The sequence below is a fragment of the Eschscholzia californica genome, unplaced genomic scaffold (assembly GCF_041429995.1).
Source record: "Eschscholzia californica isolate CP2 unplaced genomic scaffold, dmEscCali1.0.p SCAF_1, whole genome shotgun sequence".
In the NCBI taxonomy this organism is placed as follows: domain Eukaryota; kingdom Viridiplantae; phylum Streptophyta; class Magnoliopsida; order Ranunculales; family Papaveraceae; genus Eschscholzia; species Eschscholzia californica.
The window spans coordinates 15,609,547-15,627,936 of record NW_028238198.1 but is presented as its reverse complement, the minus strand read 5'-3'; the positions used below and the strand labels follow the sequence as shown (position 1 = coordinate 15,627,936).

At 33.5% G+C, this 18,390-nt stretch overlaps 1 protein-coding gene across 1 annotated transcript; it reads left to right on the top strand.

The window, feature by feature from the left end:
• The first annotated feature begins 679 nt into the window (after positions 1–679).
• LOC147564492 (9-cis-epoxycarotenoid dioxygenase NCED2, chloroplastic-like) lies at positions 680–3,049 on the top strand. Its single transcript, XM_086647180.1, has one exon. The coding sequence runs from the start codon at positions 814–816 to the stop codon at positions 2,644–2,646; it is 1,833 nt and encodes a 610-aa protein (XP_086503306.1). The 5' UTR covers positions 680–813; the 3' UTR covers positions 2,647–3,049.
• Positions 3,050–18,390: the final 15,341 nt, after the last annotated feature.

Sequence of the window (18,390 nt, the reverse complement as noted above, 5' to 3'; positions counted from 1 at the left end):
TGAATTTACGAAAAAAAGGAGGCCATAAAGGAAACTGGTCACAAAGTAGGGGGCCAAATAGGAATTAACTCATAAAAAAAAACTATGGTGATTCTAAAATAAGACAAACATTGAATATTAAAAAAAAAAATAAGAATAAAAAGATTTTCTTTTTCCAATTACCCAACGGGAACCCAGCGGGAACCCTCCGACAAGTTTGTTAGGAAAATGTAAAATTAAAACGTGTGAAAAATGTTTAGGTAGCTAGTAAGATAATTTACCATCTCTTTACCATTTTGGCAATAGCAAATTTGAGAGAAGAAGTAATTTCAAGAATAAATGATTAAAGAGATTAAGGCTAATTAAATACTAGTAATATGTAGTGAGAGAGATAGAGATTTGGGGAAAGGATTATGAAAACGGTGGGGAAGGGGAAAGGGTTAGTGAGAGAGAGCGTGTCACACTCTAAAGCATTAATGTCCCTCTCCCATCTTTTAAAACATCTTCTTATGTCAACCTCTCTCTATCTTTCTCTCTCTATGTTTAGTGCTCCTTCCACAAATTCACCACGTGGTCTCTCCTTAGATGTCGAGGTGGACCTCCATACCCCTCCCCCACCCTCTTATTCACTCCATATTTTCTTTCCTTTCCACTTCCTCTATAAATACCTCTTCCTCCCCTTTCTACACTCTTCAAACTCCCCCTTCTTCTTCCCTATCACAACAACAACAATTGCACTCTCTCTCTCTCACTACTTTCTCTCTCTACAACAAACCCCTTATTCATATCATATCTAAAGAGTAAAGAGAAAGAAGAACAAAACGGATCACAACCATGACTTCTAGTACCACTTGGTCTAAACCTTCCATTTCCATAAATAGGCCACTTGGAAGAAGAATTTCAAATTCTTCTTCTTTACAATCTCCTTCTCTAATCCATTTCCCTTCTAGAAACAACAACCACCACCATCATCACTCTTCTTCTACTACTTCAACTTCAGCTTCTATCTCTACTTACACACATCACACTCAAATTACTACTACTACACTTCCTAAACAAAACCCCAATAAGTCAATAACAACAATACTACACCCAGATTCATCAACTACCCAACACCCAAATTGGAATATCTTTCAAAAAGCTGCTTCTATGGCTTTAGATGCTTTTGAATCAGCTTTACTATCTAAAGAAAAACAAAACCCACTTCCTAAAACATCTGACCCATCTGTACAAATAGCAGGTAATTTCGCTCCGGTACCTGAACAACCAGTCAGGCATAATCTCTCTGTTTCCGGTACTATTCCGGCTTCAATTAACGGTGTTTATGTTCGTAACGGAGCTAACCCACTTTTTGAACCATTATCTGGTCATCACTTATTTGACGGTGACGGAATGATTCACGCCGTTAATATCAAATCCGGTTCTGCTTCTTATTCTTGCCGGTTTACTGAAACACAAAGACTTGTTCAAGAAAAGAAATTAGGTCGTCCTGTTTTTCCAAAAGCCATTGGTGAACTTCATGGTCACTCTGGTATAGCTCGATTATTATTATTTTACGCACGTGGTGCATTTGGTATTGTTGATCCTAATCAAGGTATTGGTGTTGCTAATGCTGGTCTTGTTTATTTCAATCAAAGATTATTAGCTATGTCTGAAGATGATCTTCCTTATCAAGTTAAAATCACTAATTCTGGTGATTTAAAAACTGTGGGTCGTTTTGATTTTAATGGGCAATTGAAATCCACCATGATTGCTCATCCTAAACTTGACCCACAATCTGGTGAACTATTTGCCCTAAGTTATGATGTTGTTCAAAAACCTTACCTAAAATATTTTAGGTTTTCTAAAGATGGTGAGAAATCTCCTGATGTTGAAATTCCTTTAGGTGAACCAACAATGATGCATGATTTTGCAATTACTGAGAAATTTGTTGTGATCCCAGATCAACAAGTTGTTTTCAAACTTCCTGAATTGGTTAGAGGTGGATCACCAGTTGTTTATGATAAAAACAAGATTGCTAGATTTGGGGTTCTTGATAAATATGCTAAAGATTCATCAGGAATTAAATGGGTTCAAGTACCTGATTGTTTTTGTTTTCATTTATGGAATGCTTGGGAAGAACCTGAATCGGATGAAATCGTTGTTATTGGTTCATGTATGACTCCAGCCGATTCAATCTTTAATGAATGTGATGAAGGATTAAAAAGTGTTCTTTCTGAAATAAGATTGAATTTGAAAACAGGCAAATCAACAAGAAGACCAATTATCCCTGAATGTAATCAATTGAATTTAGAAGCAGGAATGGTGAATCGGAATCAACTCGGAAGGAAAACCCAATTTGCATATTTAGCAATAGCAGAGCCATGGCCAAAAGTATCAGGTATAGCTAAAGTTGATCTTAGTACAGGAAAAGTAGAAAAATTCATCTATGGGGATAAAAAATTTGGTGGGGAACCTTATTTTGTACCAAGAGATCCAAATTCAGAGAGAGAAGATGATGGGTATATATTAGCTTTCATGCATGATGAGAAGACATCAAAATCAGAATTACTCATTATAAACGCCATGAATTTAGAATTAGAAGCTTCAATCAAATTACCTTCAAGGGTTCCTTATGGATTTCATGGTACTTATATTAATTCAAAGGATTTGGAAAATCAAGCTTGATTAAACAAGGAAGAAGAAGAAGAAGAAGATGATGACCCTTTACTATATTATGATAGAGGAAGAGATTTACCAGAGAGATGGTTCAGTGATACGTCTCCGGAATCTGTTTCCTTTTTAAATTTTAAGTTTTTCTTTCACTCATCGAAAAAGAACCCTTTTCTGTTATGTGGTTCTACTTTCTGGGGGAGTAGATTATTAAGATAGAATGATAAGTTTTTAGAGAGAGAGAGAGAGAGAAAGAGAGAGAGACAGCTTGAAGCTTTAGTATAGTTAGCTAGGAATTGAGCTCAGCTGCTTTCTGTTTTACTGTGTATACTCACTCTTTTCACTTGTTTGATGATCTCTCTGTGTGTCTGCACATTTACTCTGTGAATAATAATATTATATGAGTATTTTATACACATTTTTATGTTTTCTCAATTTCTCTCTCTAGATCTCTAATATCTCATTCTTTCTTCTGCTTCTTTTGCTGTTGTAACAACAGAAAACCCCCAAGTTTTCTCAGAGGAAGATGCTAGGAGAAATAGGTTCAAAGTTTAACTATAGTCCCACAAAGGAAAACCAAGTACTTAGTGTAAAAACTCAAGGCAGAGAACAGGGAGTGGTTCTAAACGGGCGCCGGACCGACCCAAGTTGGGTTGGACTTAGGCTTGGGAAAAATAGAAAAAAGATAGAAAATAATGGGCTTTGGGTCCAAAATCTTACCCCTATTAGTAGATTTGGCCAATGGTAAATCGAAATATGAAAATGGTCCAAAAAATAAAAGTGAAATATAGATATAGTCCAAAAATTAAATTTTCTCTATAAGAAAAAATTCTGGTCCCGGTAGAAATTTTTTCATCAAAAATAAATTTGATACACTTCAAATGAGTAATCTTCTTACATAACATATTTTTCTCAAATTAAAAAGAAAATTTGTTTGGACGGAAAATGCAAATGGGACTTTAAGAGTAACGTGTTTTCTTTTGTGAAGTTATTATGTGCGGAACACTTATAAGACTAAAATTTCAGTTATTGCTAAGCTTGAACTCGAAAGTCTTTTTGGATTTATTCAGGACTATAAGCCCATGGCCCCAAGTAATAAAACTCCTTATCATACTGGATTATACTATTTTTACTGGTCGTCTCTCTCCACGACACCTTATCACTTCACCGTCTTATCCTCCACGTTTCTTACTCGGTTACAGATTATTATTTTGCTGTTACTGTTATCCAGATTGGTGTGACCAACTGTTCCAAAATTTCTCTACTGATGTTGTGAAAAAAAAAAGAAAGAAAGAGAAAGGACTTCCTTTCATTATTGTGATGGTACTTCCTTTCGAGGTTGTTGTGTTACAGTACTAACTGTAGAACCTTTGGTCTACATTCAAGACTTTGACGAGAGGAGTCCAACGCACTGGAGAATTGCTAACTGCGACACCTTTAGAGACTTCAAAATAGATGAAAACGAACCCTAGCAAATATCTGATTCCAACAGTTGTCCGAGAAAATGGTGATCGCCAAATGAAGATGAGTTGTCGTAGGCGAGCTGGTGATAAAGATGAAGACAATAAATTTTAGCTATATTTAGCATTTGATCCTTGAATTTGAATAGCTCGAACTAAAATTACTTTTTTTTTTATGAACACGAACAAAAATTACTTACAACTAATCCGGAATGTTTCCCTTCTATCACGCCCAAAATTTGCTCCTCTCTCTCAAATTTCCTATGTACAATCCCCAATGTTTGACTCTTTCTTTCAGTCTATATCATCAAAAGGACTCCCCCTAATCATACTTCACTCAGTCAATTCTATCTATTTATCTATATATCTACAAATCCACAAATTTTTTCTTTTTCTGGAAGAGTAAAGTTTGATTCACTAAGTTTTTGGGTGTTTTTAGAAGGGTAAAGTTTAGTATATTCTCTAAAACATATATTATTAGGTGAACTTTATAACAAACATCTTCATGTCATGGTCATACTGATTCTTTACATTTAATTTTCAATATTTTGATTCTTTGCGGGGAGAAATAATATATTTGGATCTACTACTGTCTGTGTCGAACTTTTGAGTTGCTGATGAACTGAAGCAAGAGAAAAACACAAACGAAAATGAAAGCAACAAGAGGATCAATTTGAGTTGTGGCTTGTGGGGTTACTAATAGCCGACCATTAATAAGCAATATCCACCTTAATTATAAGTAATTAACTAAGATACGGCATCTCTGATCAGTTTCATTAATTAATCAGCACTAATCCTTTAATTTCCTAATTTATACTTAACTACTATTTAAAAATAATTTATGCCATGTGATTATTTAGGTAGGATTCAACAACTAAATATACCAACAGAAACTGCTAATTATATTTATATTTATATATATATATATATATTAATAACATATTAATAAAACCCCCAAAGGCTAATCTGTAACATCAAATATGGTTGCTTGTAAATTGGGGCAGAATCACAATTTTACTTCAATGTCCCTTTAATCTAAAGTTAATAGAAATTAAACTGTTAAATTGGATATCCCTTATGAAGGGGATGTGAGAGGAGAGCACCACTAGCCTGGGACTCTCGGTCGGCCAAGCATGGCTTGGCCCGAGGCATGTACCCCGCCAGTGCTTAATTGGTCCGGGTTGTGCGCCCGGCTATTCCCTTTGGTCCATGCGCCTAGCCAAGGGGAATTAGCCATCCTAGACCCGACTCCTAGTCGGTGCATTTGGGATCTTTTTGCCGGACATAATATGCGGTTCATGTCACACTCCCATTGGTCATATCTTCTTATCGGCTAACAATTCTTGGTTGGAGTGATAAGAGATATAGTCTTCCACCTTAGAGGTCAAGGGTTCGAGACACGTTGAACAATTAAAAAAAAATCTTTTTATCGAGCCGACGCTTTTTATGTGTAACCCGTCGTATGATTCAGTCGTCATTAGTCGCAGGTCATCTGAATGAGCCACATATCATAGTAGGTTTCTAACTAAACATTATGATCCTTAAAACCACCGAACTTGATGATCTTCATCATTTGTTACGTCTGATAAATTGATCGCATTGTCATCTTGATCGAAGATGTCTCCTTCAACACATGGGTTAAAAATTTGTTGTCTACATCTCCTGAATAGTTAGCATATTGTTGAAATTATTATGTTCTTCCTTCATATCTATTAGCAGTTTGGTTGCGGACTTTCAACACGTTCCATGATAATGATTGTTTCCGTTGAGTTTGGATTGATATTTAGATGATTTTTCCAATATCTCTATGACTTGACCCATCCATTGATCCATCTGATCAATTGCTAGTCATACAGCAATGGTCCCTCAACCGTCGTTGAATGTTATGTTTCTGGTGTCGTCTTCTGTCATTGAACCAGTAAAAATTTTGTTCTTGATATCAACTGATACTACATAAAACTCAGAAAAGCTTTAGATCTATGTCTAAAATTTAGATAATACAAAACACACAAAGAGCAAAAAAACTCGCCGCAATTTTCTTGATAAACTGAATGAATTAAACAACTACTATATCTTTTTTATACAATATTAGGCTTTTCTGAACTTTTATGTAGTATTAGGGTTTCCTAAATCTTTCTGTAGTATTAGAGTTTCGTATAAATACTCAAAATTTTGTTTTATTTCGATGTCTGTAGCTTTGCTTTTGGCAGGTTTAATCGTTTGCCCTCATTTTGGTTGCATCGGTTTATTTCATGAATTTCTTGACTACTTCCTCCATATCAATTTTACAAAGTTAAAAGCGCGAAACGATTGTCACCAATAGCATATATTCGTGAAACAAGAAAAATGTAGCATTTTTCTAAAAGTTTAAAAGTAAGACAAACAAAAATATCAATCAATAAAGCAAAATAATTGATTAAAATGCTCTTACATCATTCATATTTGAAAAACTACATACAAAACAAATATGAAATCTAAAAAGCATTATGTAAACCAACTATCTATCTTGTCACAATTACATTTATAAGTTTAAGTATAAATAAGTCTGCACAACATAATTAAGAAAGAATAGAACAACGTGGAGTGCATGTACGAAATATTTTGACTTAATTTGTGACTTTCTTGTCCAAGTGGTTGAAAGTGTTTGACATAAACTCTAGAATCCTGGAAGTCCCAGGTTCGATTGCTAGAGGAGGTGAAATCCATGATTTATTGAACTTTAGTTATTAAAGGTATAAATAATGTAATAAATTTGTTGGACTTTAGCCTCTTTTATTAATGGTTTAACTTAGGCGGTTATCATGCTCACCACATCATGTAATTTGTACTCTTAGCATTTCTCAAACAACAATTCTATACCAATTAGGTATATCAAGAGTTAGTGTCATTGATTTTGTTAAAAAGACCAACCAAGTTTGAATTAATAGAATGAAACTCAAAAGGACATTCCAAATGAGAAACTTGTCCTTCCATAACCCGTTTCTAGGAGAGTTTTGGGTGAACAATAAAAGGAAAATTAGTCGAATCCTCCGAAAAAAAAAAGGAAAATAAGTGTTCGCATGGCAACTAGAACTCAAATCTCATGAGTGGATTCTAATATGTACAGTGACATTATTTTCAATTTTATATTCCTAAATAATAAATTAATGTTTGAGCTTAACAATAATTTAGTTTAATGAGAAAAAAAAACAACTCAAATTTTAATACAACAGAAAAACCAAAATAATAGTCTCATTATCGAAGTTTACATGCTTCTAGTAATGACAAAATTGACCTTCCTTTGTTCCTCACTGCAAACTGTTGTTTGTTTTCTATAAACTATTGTTTGATTTATACGAAATCAAATATGTTTTGACTTATAATGATGTTTTTTTATCTGTAGACTATCTTATATAGAGTTTTAGAGAAACCTAGATAAACACGAAATCGGAAATACTAAAATAATTACTAAACTCCAATTTCCTTGATTGCTATTGATCCTAATCTCATAAACTTGGAAACTCCTATTCAAATAAAATACCTAAACTAGGAAATAAATAAAAGGAATTTTGGGCTTATAGTCCAAAACACGGGCCCTAAACACACATTTAGTCCACTCTAATCCTATACAGGGTTTGTAAACCAAAATATTAATGTAAATGAATATCTAGTCCATTTGTATCCATCTCGAAAGAAAACACAAATTCTTAGAATACATATTAAATCATAATACCTAAACTAACCTTTCTTATATATAAAAACTGATTTACCTTCAAAATCTCCAATTATCTTTTTTCATTTTTATCTCCCACCTTCTCTCTCCAATCACGTTTCTATTCAAAGTACTAACCATTATCTTCATTATCCTCCATAACGGAAACTTGTTTATTTTCTCTCTCTAAAACCGAATCATCTAATAAACCTCCATTACACTCAGAAATCTTGTTTCATCTTCATTAGAGCAGTTGAAACCTCAATCTTTTATTAGGTTTTACATTGTGAAAGTCTTTGTTCGTTCCATTGATAAGATCTAATATTGCTTCTCAGGTTAAACCTCAATCGTTTATCAGGTTAATATTGCTTATCTCTCTCTAAAATTAAACATAACAGATTTTGATTTTGTTCTCAAAGATTTGTTTACTAATTCATTAACTTCGAATGTTTGAGGTTTATTTTCTCTCTCTACTATGATCTTGATGTTTAATCCTTCTTTACTGTTTCCTTCAAATCGAGTATGTTATGTTCGCATCCAATTATCATATCATTTTTCTTTAGATTTAGGTTTAAGCTTCTTGATTTTCTGATATTTCTTCACATCAGATATTTGTATCCGTACAATTTATGAACCAGGTGTTATTCCGTACGGTTTCTTATAACAGAATGTACAATATAGGTAGTTTACAATACATTTTCATACTTTCTAGTATATTACGCAAACATCTTCTGTACGATGTTTTTATAATAGAATGTAAAATATATGTATTTTGTTACAAATTATACATACGTTATAATATTAAAAACATCTTATAAATCTGCGTACATTATATATAATTTATTCAAAATTACGCGTACTTTTTTTCCAAAACAGTTGTCGTTTATAGTACAATAAATGTTTCAAAAATTATATGTAATTTATTGCACATTCTACGTATTTTTTCACATAACAGTGATCTTGTGATTCAAACTAAAGTTTTGTTTGTCTCCTAACACATTATGAAATTTAACAAACAGTATGCATAATTTATTCCATTATACATGTCGTTTCTAGTAAATTATATGTTTTGTTGACAAATGTATATGTTTTCTTTTTGCAGTTTTGCTGTTACTTGTGAAATTTCCTACAGAATCATCAAATCTAAGTAAGACCACAAAACCAAAATCTGATGGCTGGGATAAAATATTTACTGAAGTTGGTCAGTTGTTTCCTGGTGGTGCAAAAACATTTCGATATGCTCTTCGACAATATAGTGTAACTGTTGTTTGTCCTGCTCAAGACTACAAATGGAAAATTATGTGTAATTTATTGAACATGACACATATACAATTGATAAGTTACGTTGTATACATGACAAATAATAGTTTCCTCGTTATAAATAACACATAATTTACGTATCTGTTTCATAACTTGTATTCGATGTGTATTTATGTATGAGTAAAAAGGAAAACAAATGTTGTAACGTTCCTAGAAAAATATATTATTTCCAAATCTGAAAATTAAGTGAGAGAAAGTGATATATACGTTTTGTATACTAACCCCCTAATCACGCTAAATTGATCCCAGAAAATACACTCTTTCCAAATCTGAAAGTTAAGTGAGAGAAAATTGATTTGAATCGAAAAAAAAATTACATAGTATGATAGAGAAAATTGATTTGGTTTCCACATCAGTAAAGAAGAGAGAGAAAATTGATTTGAAAATATCCGTGGTGATGGCGTTTCGTTTTGGTTAGGATTTTGGTTTCTGATCGATTAGGGTAATAGGAAAGAGAAAATTTGATTTACCAAACCTGTTTAGAGGAGAGAGAAATTATGATTTGTTTCTATCTATTTCTTGCTAATAAATCTCCCAAATCACACCCAAATTTGATTTCCGTCTTTTCAGCGTTTGATTAGTTTCTGGTAATGGCGTTCCGAAGATTTAGTTAGGATTTTTGAAAACGATTGGTTTTGAGAAAGTTTCGATTTTGGTTCTAACCGGTTTATAGATGAGAGAGAAAGTTTAGATTCAATTATGTCCCTTCTCCTAATTTTATCCCCAAACCATGGTACATAATAGGACGTTTCAAATTTCAGTCCGGCCCCACATTTTAAATCCCGCGAAAATTGAATGAGACATGGAAGGAATAAAATCATATATAGTAAGGGTTTTTAGTCCCAAGTGTAAAAGGACTAAAAATCCATTTTTTTTGGAAGATTGGACCCTAAACCTTTTTTGAAATTTTTTTTGGTCTGTATACTCGTGGACCCTAAATAAAAACACCTATCTTAGACCTAGGCGACTTGGCCGTGTGGCCCGTCAACCTTGGGCATGAGGCCAATCTAATCGAGATGGTCTCCATCATATTCTCCGTCCGAGACTAAACTTGCCCTCAAGGGAGAATCAACAATACAATTCTTAATTCCCATTTTGCACGAAAGGTGCCGAAAATTCGAAGAAGACAAATATGAACCAAATCACCAACTATAATCCGGAACCCATGACGCAAAAAATCTCGCAAAATCAATAGTAGTGATAAAAATCCAATAAACTTCTACATCTCACGTCATCTTTTAATGTGATGAAAAAGAATAAAGATACAACATTCTTCTTGATGGAAAAATTAATCTTGAATTTCTTCATCCACTTCATAACTCTATGTTTCTTCCCTCTTCTATAATAACAACTTGAATTATCTTTCTACGTTCATCTTCGTGAAGTTTATAAACCAAAACATAGGAGTAAGTTTTCATGTTAAAAACTCGAAAGAACAATTTATCGAACATGTGATGGGCATCAACGTCGACACTCATCTCTTAAACAAAATCATATGCATCTGTAATTCTCTTTGAACGACATAAAAGATCGATAAACAAAAGTAATGTCCTTTAGCTAACTCAACTCTGTTGTTTTCTTTCATAGCCATGAAAATCTCTAAGTCCTTCTCGACAAAACCACCATGAATATAAGCAGAAAAATCAGAAGTGAAAGTGACTTGATTTGCTTGCACATTTGCTTTCTGCATTCTCAGAAACAATTTGATCAATTCATCAAGAAACCATATTTGAACATCCTATGAATTCTTTTAGGAAATGCGTTTGGTCATCCAAACTAAACTCAGATGTTAAAAGAGTTGTCTCAAACAACAACATTGCTAAATCGTTTTTATCAGCTTCTACTCTTTTTCTCAATTCCTCTATTATTCTGTTATCTGGTTTTATCTCCATTGTCTTCTTGTTATGCGTATAAGAACCCATACTCTCATTATCACACGATATAGAAGCTTGAGCTGTCTTTTTTCTTATTATCATATTGACCAAGAAACACACGTTTTATTTACGTCTATGGCCTTCTCGTATGTGACTGTTATCCCACACGGGCACTTCAAATTTCCATTTCCGAAAGTGTCTAGTAACTCCATGATATTTAGAAGTTTCGTGGTCGTATTTCTCGACCGATTTATTGGGAGCCCAAACAACAATAGTTTCCGGATCTCTTGGCACTGTTATAACAAGCAAGATCACTGAAAATTTTCTTGACAATGGTAGACATGATTGTCGTTTAAGCCTTTCTTCCTTTCTAGTTTTTTGTTTTACTTGTAGCAGTTGAAACCAATTAAAATAGAATAGGAAGAATTTTATGATTCGAAACAAGAATTTATTCTCCTAGGATTACATATGATGAATCAAAAATGGTTCGGGAATGAGTGTTTAATATCACAACTAGGGTTTAGGTCTGATGAAGGAAAACTACTTCCTTCACCATTGAAAGAACTTTGTTCTTTTTGTCAAGAAGTTCTCCTTCAATATCATCGATCACAGTGATCGGAGTAACTTTGGAGAAATGTTTGCTGGATTTGTTCTTTGTTTCTACATATGACAAATGTTCATCCAAATGAAGAAAAACATATCTGAAGATACTTTTCAATGTAGTCCAATCATCTACTCCATTGCATTGTATTGAATTGAATTGTTCATAGGTTCTTTTGGACATATGTTGCTCAACCAAAAAAACCATACATTTTGACACGAACATCTCAATTTCTGAACCAATCTTCCATGTATTTTTTTAGGAAAGCCAAAAACATAAAAACATAAAAAGTTACATTGTTCGGAACTCAACGGACAAAGGAGGATCCTCTAGTCAATCGAGGGATTACAATGCAAAAGTTAACTCTTAGGGGGCCAAAAGTAAAACATCATCATATGTGTGAAGCTGACGCGGCGAGGTTGTGTGCCACGACGTTGCATTCTCTGGCGCAACGTAAGAAGGTTATGTGGAAGCATGAGGCAAAAGCACATGTTTCCTCTAGATCACAATCTTCCATGTGTTGAATTCAGAAATTTATATGAAATTGACCGTCGAAGAGTGGTAGCATTCAAGATGAGATGTGTCGCTAAATATATTTTTTTCCATGAGAAAAGAAAACCTAGGTTTTTTACGGTTCTAAATACCAGTTAATGTAGATTGTTGCGGAAACAATAAAGTAATAGAGTCTACCATTAAAATTAATCTAAATCAATTGAATAAAACTTAAAAAGTAAAAATAAATTGATAAACTTGATTCATGAATATTCGATTGATAATAATAAAAGGGGACCCTAATAAAAGACAACCTGGATTCTCTTGTAACCGTGGATGGTCTCCATTACATATCATATCATATATATATATTATTGTTGCAAGGTATTATATATATTATTTTATTCAACTACATATTCTATATACACTCCCCATCTTATAACCCAAGCTCATAGTAGCTCTTTTTTTTTTTTTGTTGAAAGACTCATAGTAGCTCTAGATGCAGATTGAGGAGAAATAGAAGGCCCCAAGTAGGTAACCGAAATGTACATGGGAAAATATGAAATTGGTTATAGCAGGTGAGGAGTTATTAAGTCATGTCTGCTAAAATGGGAACTACTTTTTAATGGGTTGAAATTGAAAGTGAGACAAAATTTGTAAGAGCCTAGGAATCTTTATAAGAGAAGAAGATGAGATGCTATTTATATATATATATCTCTTTTAAATATGGTGTGAGCCAATGATATTCCCCCACCTCTCAAGTCACTGCATTCACATTTCATAAAATATTACTGATTTCTCTTCTGTTTTAGGATAGCTATCCCCCACCTCTCTCTCACTCTAGATTTCTATCCCCCACCTCTTTCTCTCTCTAGATAGCTAGCTATCCCCCACCTCTCTCTCTCTCTCTCTCTATATAGATAGCTAGCTATCCCCCACCTTACTCACTTCTCTTGTTCATTAAATAATGCACACTAGTCAAGTTATCATATAGAACAACAGAAGTCATAACCCTAGAATCATCATCATCATAAATTAATAATACCCAAACACATTTATATGCAAAACAACAAATCTTTCCATCAAATTTCCCCCTACCAAAATTTGACCAAATTCTCAAACCCACAGCTCATTTACTACTTATAATTGTGTTTTAGACAAAATTTGCAATTTTCCACCCGGCAATATAACATTTATTATGCGCATGGAAACCACAAGACTCCCATGTGATACTAAAACACACAAGAAATTGACACCACTTAGTAAAAACTAGGGCATGTCCAAACCAGAGATATATAGATGACTCATGAGATCTCTAACTCATAGACACCTTTCTCTCTCTCTCTCTCTCTATAGAACCCAAATCAAATGGTTTGTTTGCTAGTACTCCATGATCATAATGCTTACACGTAGCTTTTCAACAAGTTAAAAATTGGTCTTCTAAACCTAATATACCATGACGAACCCCATGATGTTTTCTCCTTCCATTTCCATTTAATTATTTATTTAGTTAAGCAATGAAAAACATAAATTATAAGGAAATAAGAGCTTTAGTTTTATACCCACCTACTAAAAAATATCGTGTTTATAAACTATTGGTAGTTGACTATTTCATCATCAGTTGGTACTTTTGTCTATCAATATTTGATTATTATTTATCTAAACCCTAAAGTTTTCGTCCTCAACTAAAATTGGTGACAATTTTTTAAACCAAAATTCCCTTTTGTTGTAAATTATCCAACAATTCTTTTTTCATTCTACAATTCTCTGGTAAATTATATGATCTTGCACACGCACAAGCAATATATGTATAAATTGTTAAAAGTTTGTCGATTTTTTTTTTTTGATTATTACGAATTTCATATCAATTTACATAGATTTGTGCAGGGAGCAGAAACTTAATTTTGTGTATCGTTAACGAGGGAGAGAGGGAGAGATTGAGAGAGTTAGAGTAGTGGCCACTCTCATTATCTCCACTCTCACAAAACTAATTACCATATAATTAATTTCATAAAATACACATCCTTTCCATACATAAAATAACAATTATCAAAATGGTTCTTTTATTTGGTCGGTCAAATACTTATATATTTTCAAATTTACGTACAACTTCATCATGTCTACAACTGATATTATGCCGCATAACTCGTCTGAATCTTACCCTGGTACGTGGGCAGATCAAATTTAGTGAAAGAAAGTTATATACTTCACTTCACTAAAGGTAAAGAGCTTATTAACACGGTGTATTATATTTTTTGTTGTCTCTCACCTCATGAACCAATCATTGAGCATTGGTCGATCATTAAGCATTGGTCGATCAATAGGAGATTGTATTATTGGATTTTTCTATTCCTTCACTTTCTTCTTCCTAGCTGCCTAGATATATATACCCACACGATTTCTCAAATCAAATGCTAGAAACCACTTATTAATTCATCATCTAGCTATCCCTTATCATCACCTATATATGTCCCTCAACCAATTCTATCTGTCATTTGACTCATTCTGTACCACAAACTAAAACAATAAAAAGAAACTCATATCATGCACTCACTACATAATATACCCATTAAATTTGACAAACTAACATACCATTATGTCTTGCAACAAAAGCAAACATACCATTATATATTACAGGAAATTGGGCTGGAGACCCAATTTTTTGTTTTTTTTTGTCAAAAAGACAAGTTATCTTTTTTTTCTTCTAGGCACCATGAAAAGTTTGGAAATAGGCTTGAAGGACAATTCTAAAAATCCCTTAATTTTGTATACCTAAATTGACCTTTGTATAAAGGAAAATTTTAGAAACACCCTCAGATTTTCCAAAAACCCTCACATTTTATATAATCTTACTTCTTAGTTACTTATTTTGTTAGGGTTTGATTTTGCGAAGCTTTGCAAACTAGTTTGCAAACTGATTTGCAAACTGGTTTGCACTACTTTGCAAATTGGTTTGCAATCTGATTTGCCTTGCAGAGCTTTGCAAACTGATTTGCAAACTGATTTGCAAACTGGTTTGCAATCTGGTTTGCCTTGCAAAGCTTTGCAAATTGATTTGCAAACTGGTTTGCCTTGCAAACTAGTTTGCACTGCTTTGCAAATTGGTTTGCAAACTGGTTTGCAAATTGGTTTGCAAACTGGTTTGCAAATTGATTTGCAAACTGGTTTGCAAACTAGTTTGCAATAAGGTCAGTTTTGTCTTTTCTCTATATTAGATAATTTAAAAAAATGCCACAGGGAGCTGAAGCCCATAAAAAATTGTCCAATCCTTTTTAACCAAAGGCCAAAGTTTTTAGGGAGTTTTGGCAAAATTTCCCTATATATTATTATTATTACACATGTCGTAAAAGTAAAAAATGACGACATATCTTTTGTTGTCGATCATTACGCCAGTAAACAAATATTGATAAAAAAAAAGAGAGAAAGTCTATAAGTGCCCCCAAAAATTACTCTTAGTCCGCTTTCTTCTTCGTGCTTCCCGGACTGGGGCAATCCGAAGGCCACCCAAAGGACCAAAGGGAGGGTGTAAGAGATAAATTGGTATCAAAAGATTAAACATGTAATACTATAAAGACTAAGATAAGAAAGTAAAGAAGTTAATGCAATGACTAGTTACTAAAGTAATTAAATCACGAGGGGAAATATATGCAGGAGTTATTTGTGGTGAAATTCTTATATCATCAATATGAGCTAGCTCTTGTTGAACTTGAAAGGGCAAGTTGTGGGGCCATAAGGTAGTCATCTTCATTCATCACTACTACCATAACCACAAAATCCATCTTCCTCCTGAAAACAGAAGACTCTTCTAGCTAAGATAGTTAGTAATAAGAGTTAAGAAGCATGACAATATTCTGTAATAAATGTTCAAATACCTAAAAACCTCATTTTCAGGCAAAGCGCAGCAACACAACAGCAACATTCATCATCATCTTCCTCCCTATGGGAACTCGGAATAGTTCCCAATGGATCGGAGTGAAGAACAAGTGTCCACCAAATTATTTATATCAAAAATTTTCGAGACACGTACACTACGATTTTTTACATTTATGTTTCATGACCCACAAACTATAACTAGATGTCTACAGGTATGATGACAAAGACCTTCCTAAATTGAAAATGCACGGACAAATTTCTACGATATTGAAACAAGCATTTTTTTTATCGTAAACTGGTTTATATGGATGCATAGGACTACTAGATAAACTTAAAATATCGTATTAGATATTTTCATTACCATGTGTGTTTTGTTCAAGTGGAATCCATTCCTACCCCGTGAAAAGTGACTTTACATGTTATGGAGGGGTTGCATAGTTTTAAACATTGACATAAACTACAAGTATCATTACAAGACATTAGTAATGAAGAAATAATACAAAGATTCTTGAAGATCCATGAATTGAATAAATACAATAACAATCTGATTTAAGACATCTTGAACCCTTAAAGGCCACATATCAACATTTAAAGATCGCCCTAATTAAGAGACCTGAAAATGATTTCTCTTTTATGAGATCGAACTTGGAACATCTGAAACAACTATAATTTTAAACGCTTTTGTAACTATTATTTACTCTAGGATATTTGAATATAATTTTAACGTTTTCAAAAAATGATTTCCACATGAGATAATCTAACAAGAAAGTCAAATGGGTTTGTCCACCTACATAGAGGGTGGGTGAAACAAAATTAGGTTTTTAGATGTCATCATATTCACCCATATAGTTCCCACAATATTGGCTCAGGGTAAAAAGATAAATCTAACTTATGAGAGATGAATTGTTCTATATTTTCAATTACCAATTTTTTTTCTTATATAATAATTTTTTAGGATAAAATCTTGTTGTTTTTGTTTCTTTCTTTAAGACCAAAACCCATCTCCTAATTTTGCCAAAAGGTTACCTTTTCATTACTCCTCTTGATTTTGAAACTTCAACTTTAACTAGAATTAGATTGTAGCCTGAAAACAAATCAAACAAAGAAAATATCTTAAGTGAATTTGTTTATAGGTAGAAAGCAAAGACCAACTTTTTGAGAATGATACCAAAAATGATGATTATGAGATGTTGGGATATAAGTATCTAATAGAGATTACAAATACCATGATTATTCGATGGCCCACGGCCCAATTCTTTTACTACCTCCAAACCGCCATTACCTGCAAGAGAAGGCAACTGTTTTGGAACCACTATAATCTGAAGTAGCCTATATTGGGCCGGCATTTTGAGGATGAAAGTTTGATATATCTGGTCCTAATCTTAGTTCCAGGTACCCACAGGGAGAACAAGAGAAATTTTATGGGCACACGAGATTTTTCTTCGTTATTTTGGACAATGAGTAGAAATGATAAAGAAAGAATATGAAGATGGTGATGCTAGTAATGGTGACAGTGGTGGTGATGACGGTGAAGACGAGAGAAAGAACAGAGAGATGAGGAAGATTGTTGGAGTAGCAACCGTGACAAGTGTTCAACCACTACATTTTTTTTTGGGGACATTCGTACTGGAGTGAATTTCGGGACATTCGTACTGAATAGTCTCTTGTGAATTCGGTGGACTCGTACCGAATAGTCTCTTGTAAATACATGGGTTCGTACCGAATTCACGAGGGGCCTTTTTAACAAGAATGGAGGGCCCCTACAAAACTGTTTTTTTTTTTCTTTGAATTGTTAGCGTGCTTCGAAGACTAAAGCACTTAGCCACTCCAATCAAGGGTTGTTGGTTGAACAACTACATTGTTTTTATCTTTTTTATCTTTTTTATCTTAAATTTCTAGCTCAAGCTAGAAAGGAAGGACAAAATCTTTCCCAATCAAATTACTACAACTAATAATTCTTTTTTAGTGGTAGAATAGTTTATCAATTCCTTGTCTTAAACAACTCCTAATGCTATTAGTATTTGCAAAAAAAAAAACAACTCCTATTGCACAACAAAAGCATTACACATTATTACAAATGGAGAATTTCGATCTGGTGGTTAGACTACTGGAACATATGTGAGCTCCTTTTCGAGTCGTGTCTGGAAAGTCTTCTCACAAATTTCATCAATGTGTACATTTTTTGAAAGTAGATGATACAAAGATCTTGAAATCTTACTGAAGTGTTTGATAAACCTTCGATAAGAACCAGCATGACCGGAAAATTATCGAATTTCTTTTACTCCTTTTGAAGTTGGTAGACCAAATATAACTTTGACCTTTGATTTTTCGACCTCCATGTCTTCTGCAGAAATTATAACTGGGGACAGTTCTCACCCTTTTTAGTGGCTTTGTTGAGTTTGCAATAATCCACACAAACTCATCATCCTGTGTTGAACTTTTGTTGAA

Coding starts and splice junctions, on each gene's coding strand:
- LOC147564492 (XM_086647180.1), top strand. CDS start 814: ATGACTTCTAGTACCACTTGGTCTAAACCTTCCATTTCCATAAATAGG.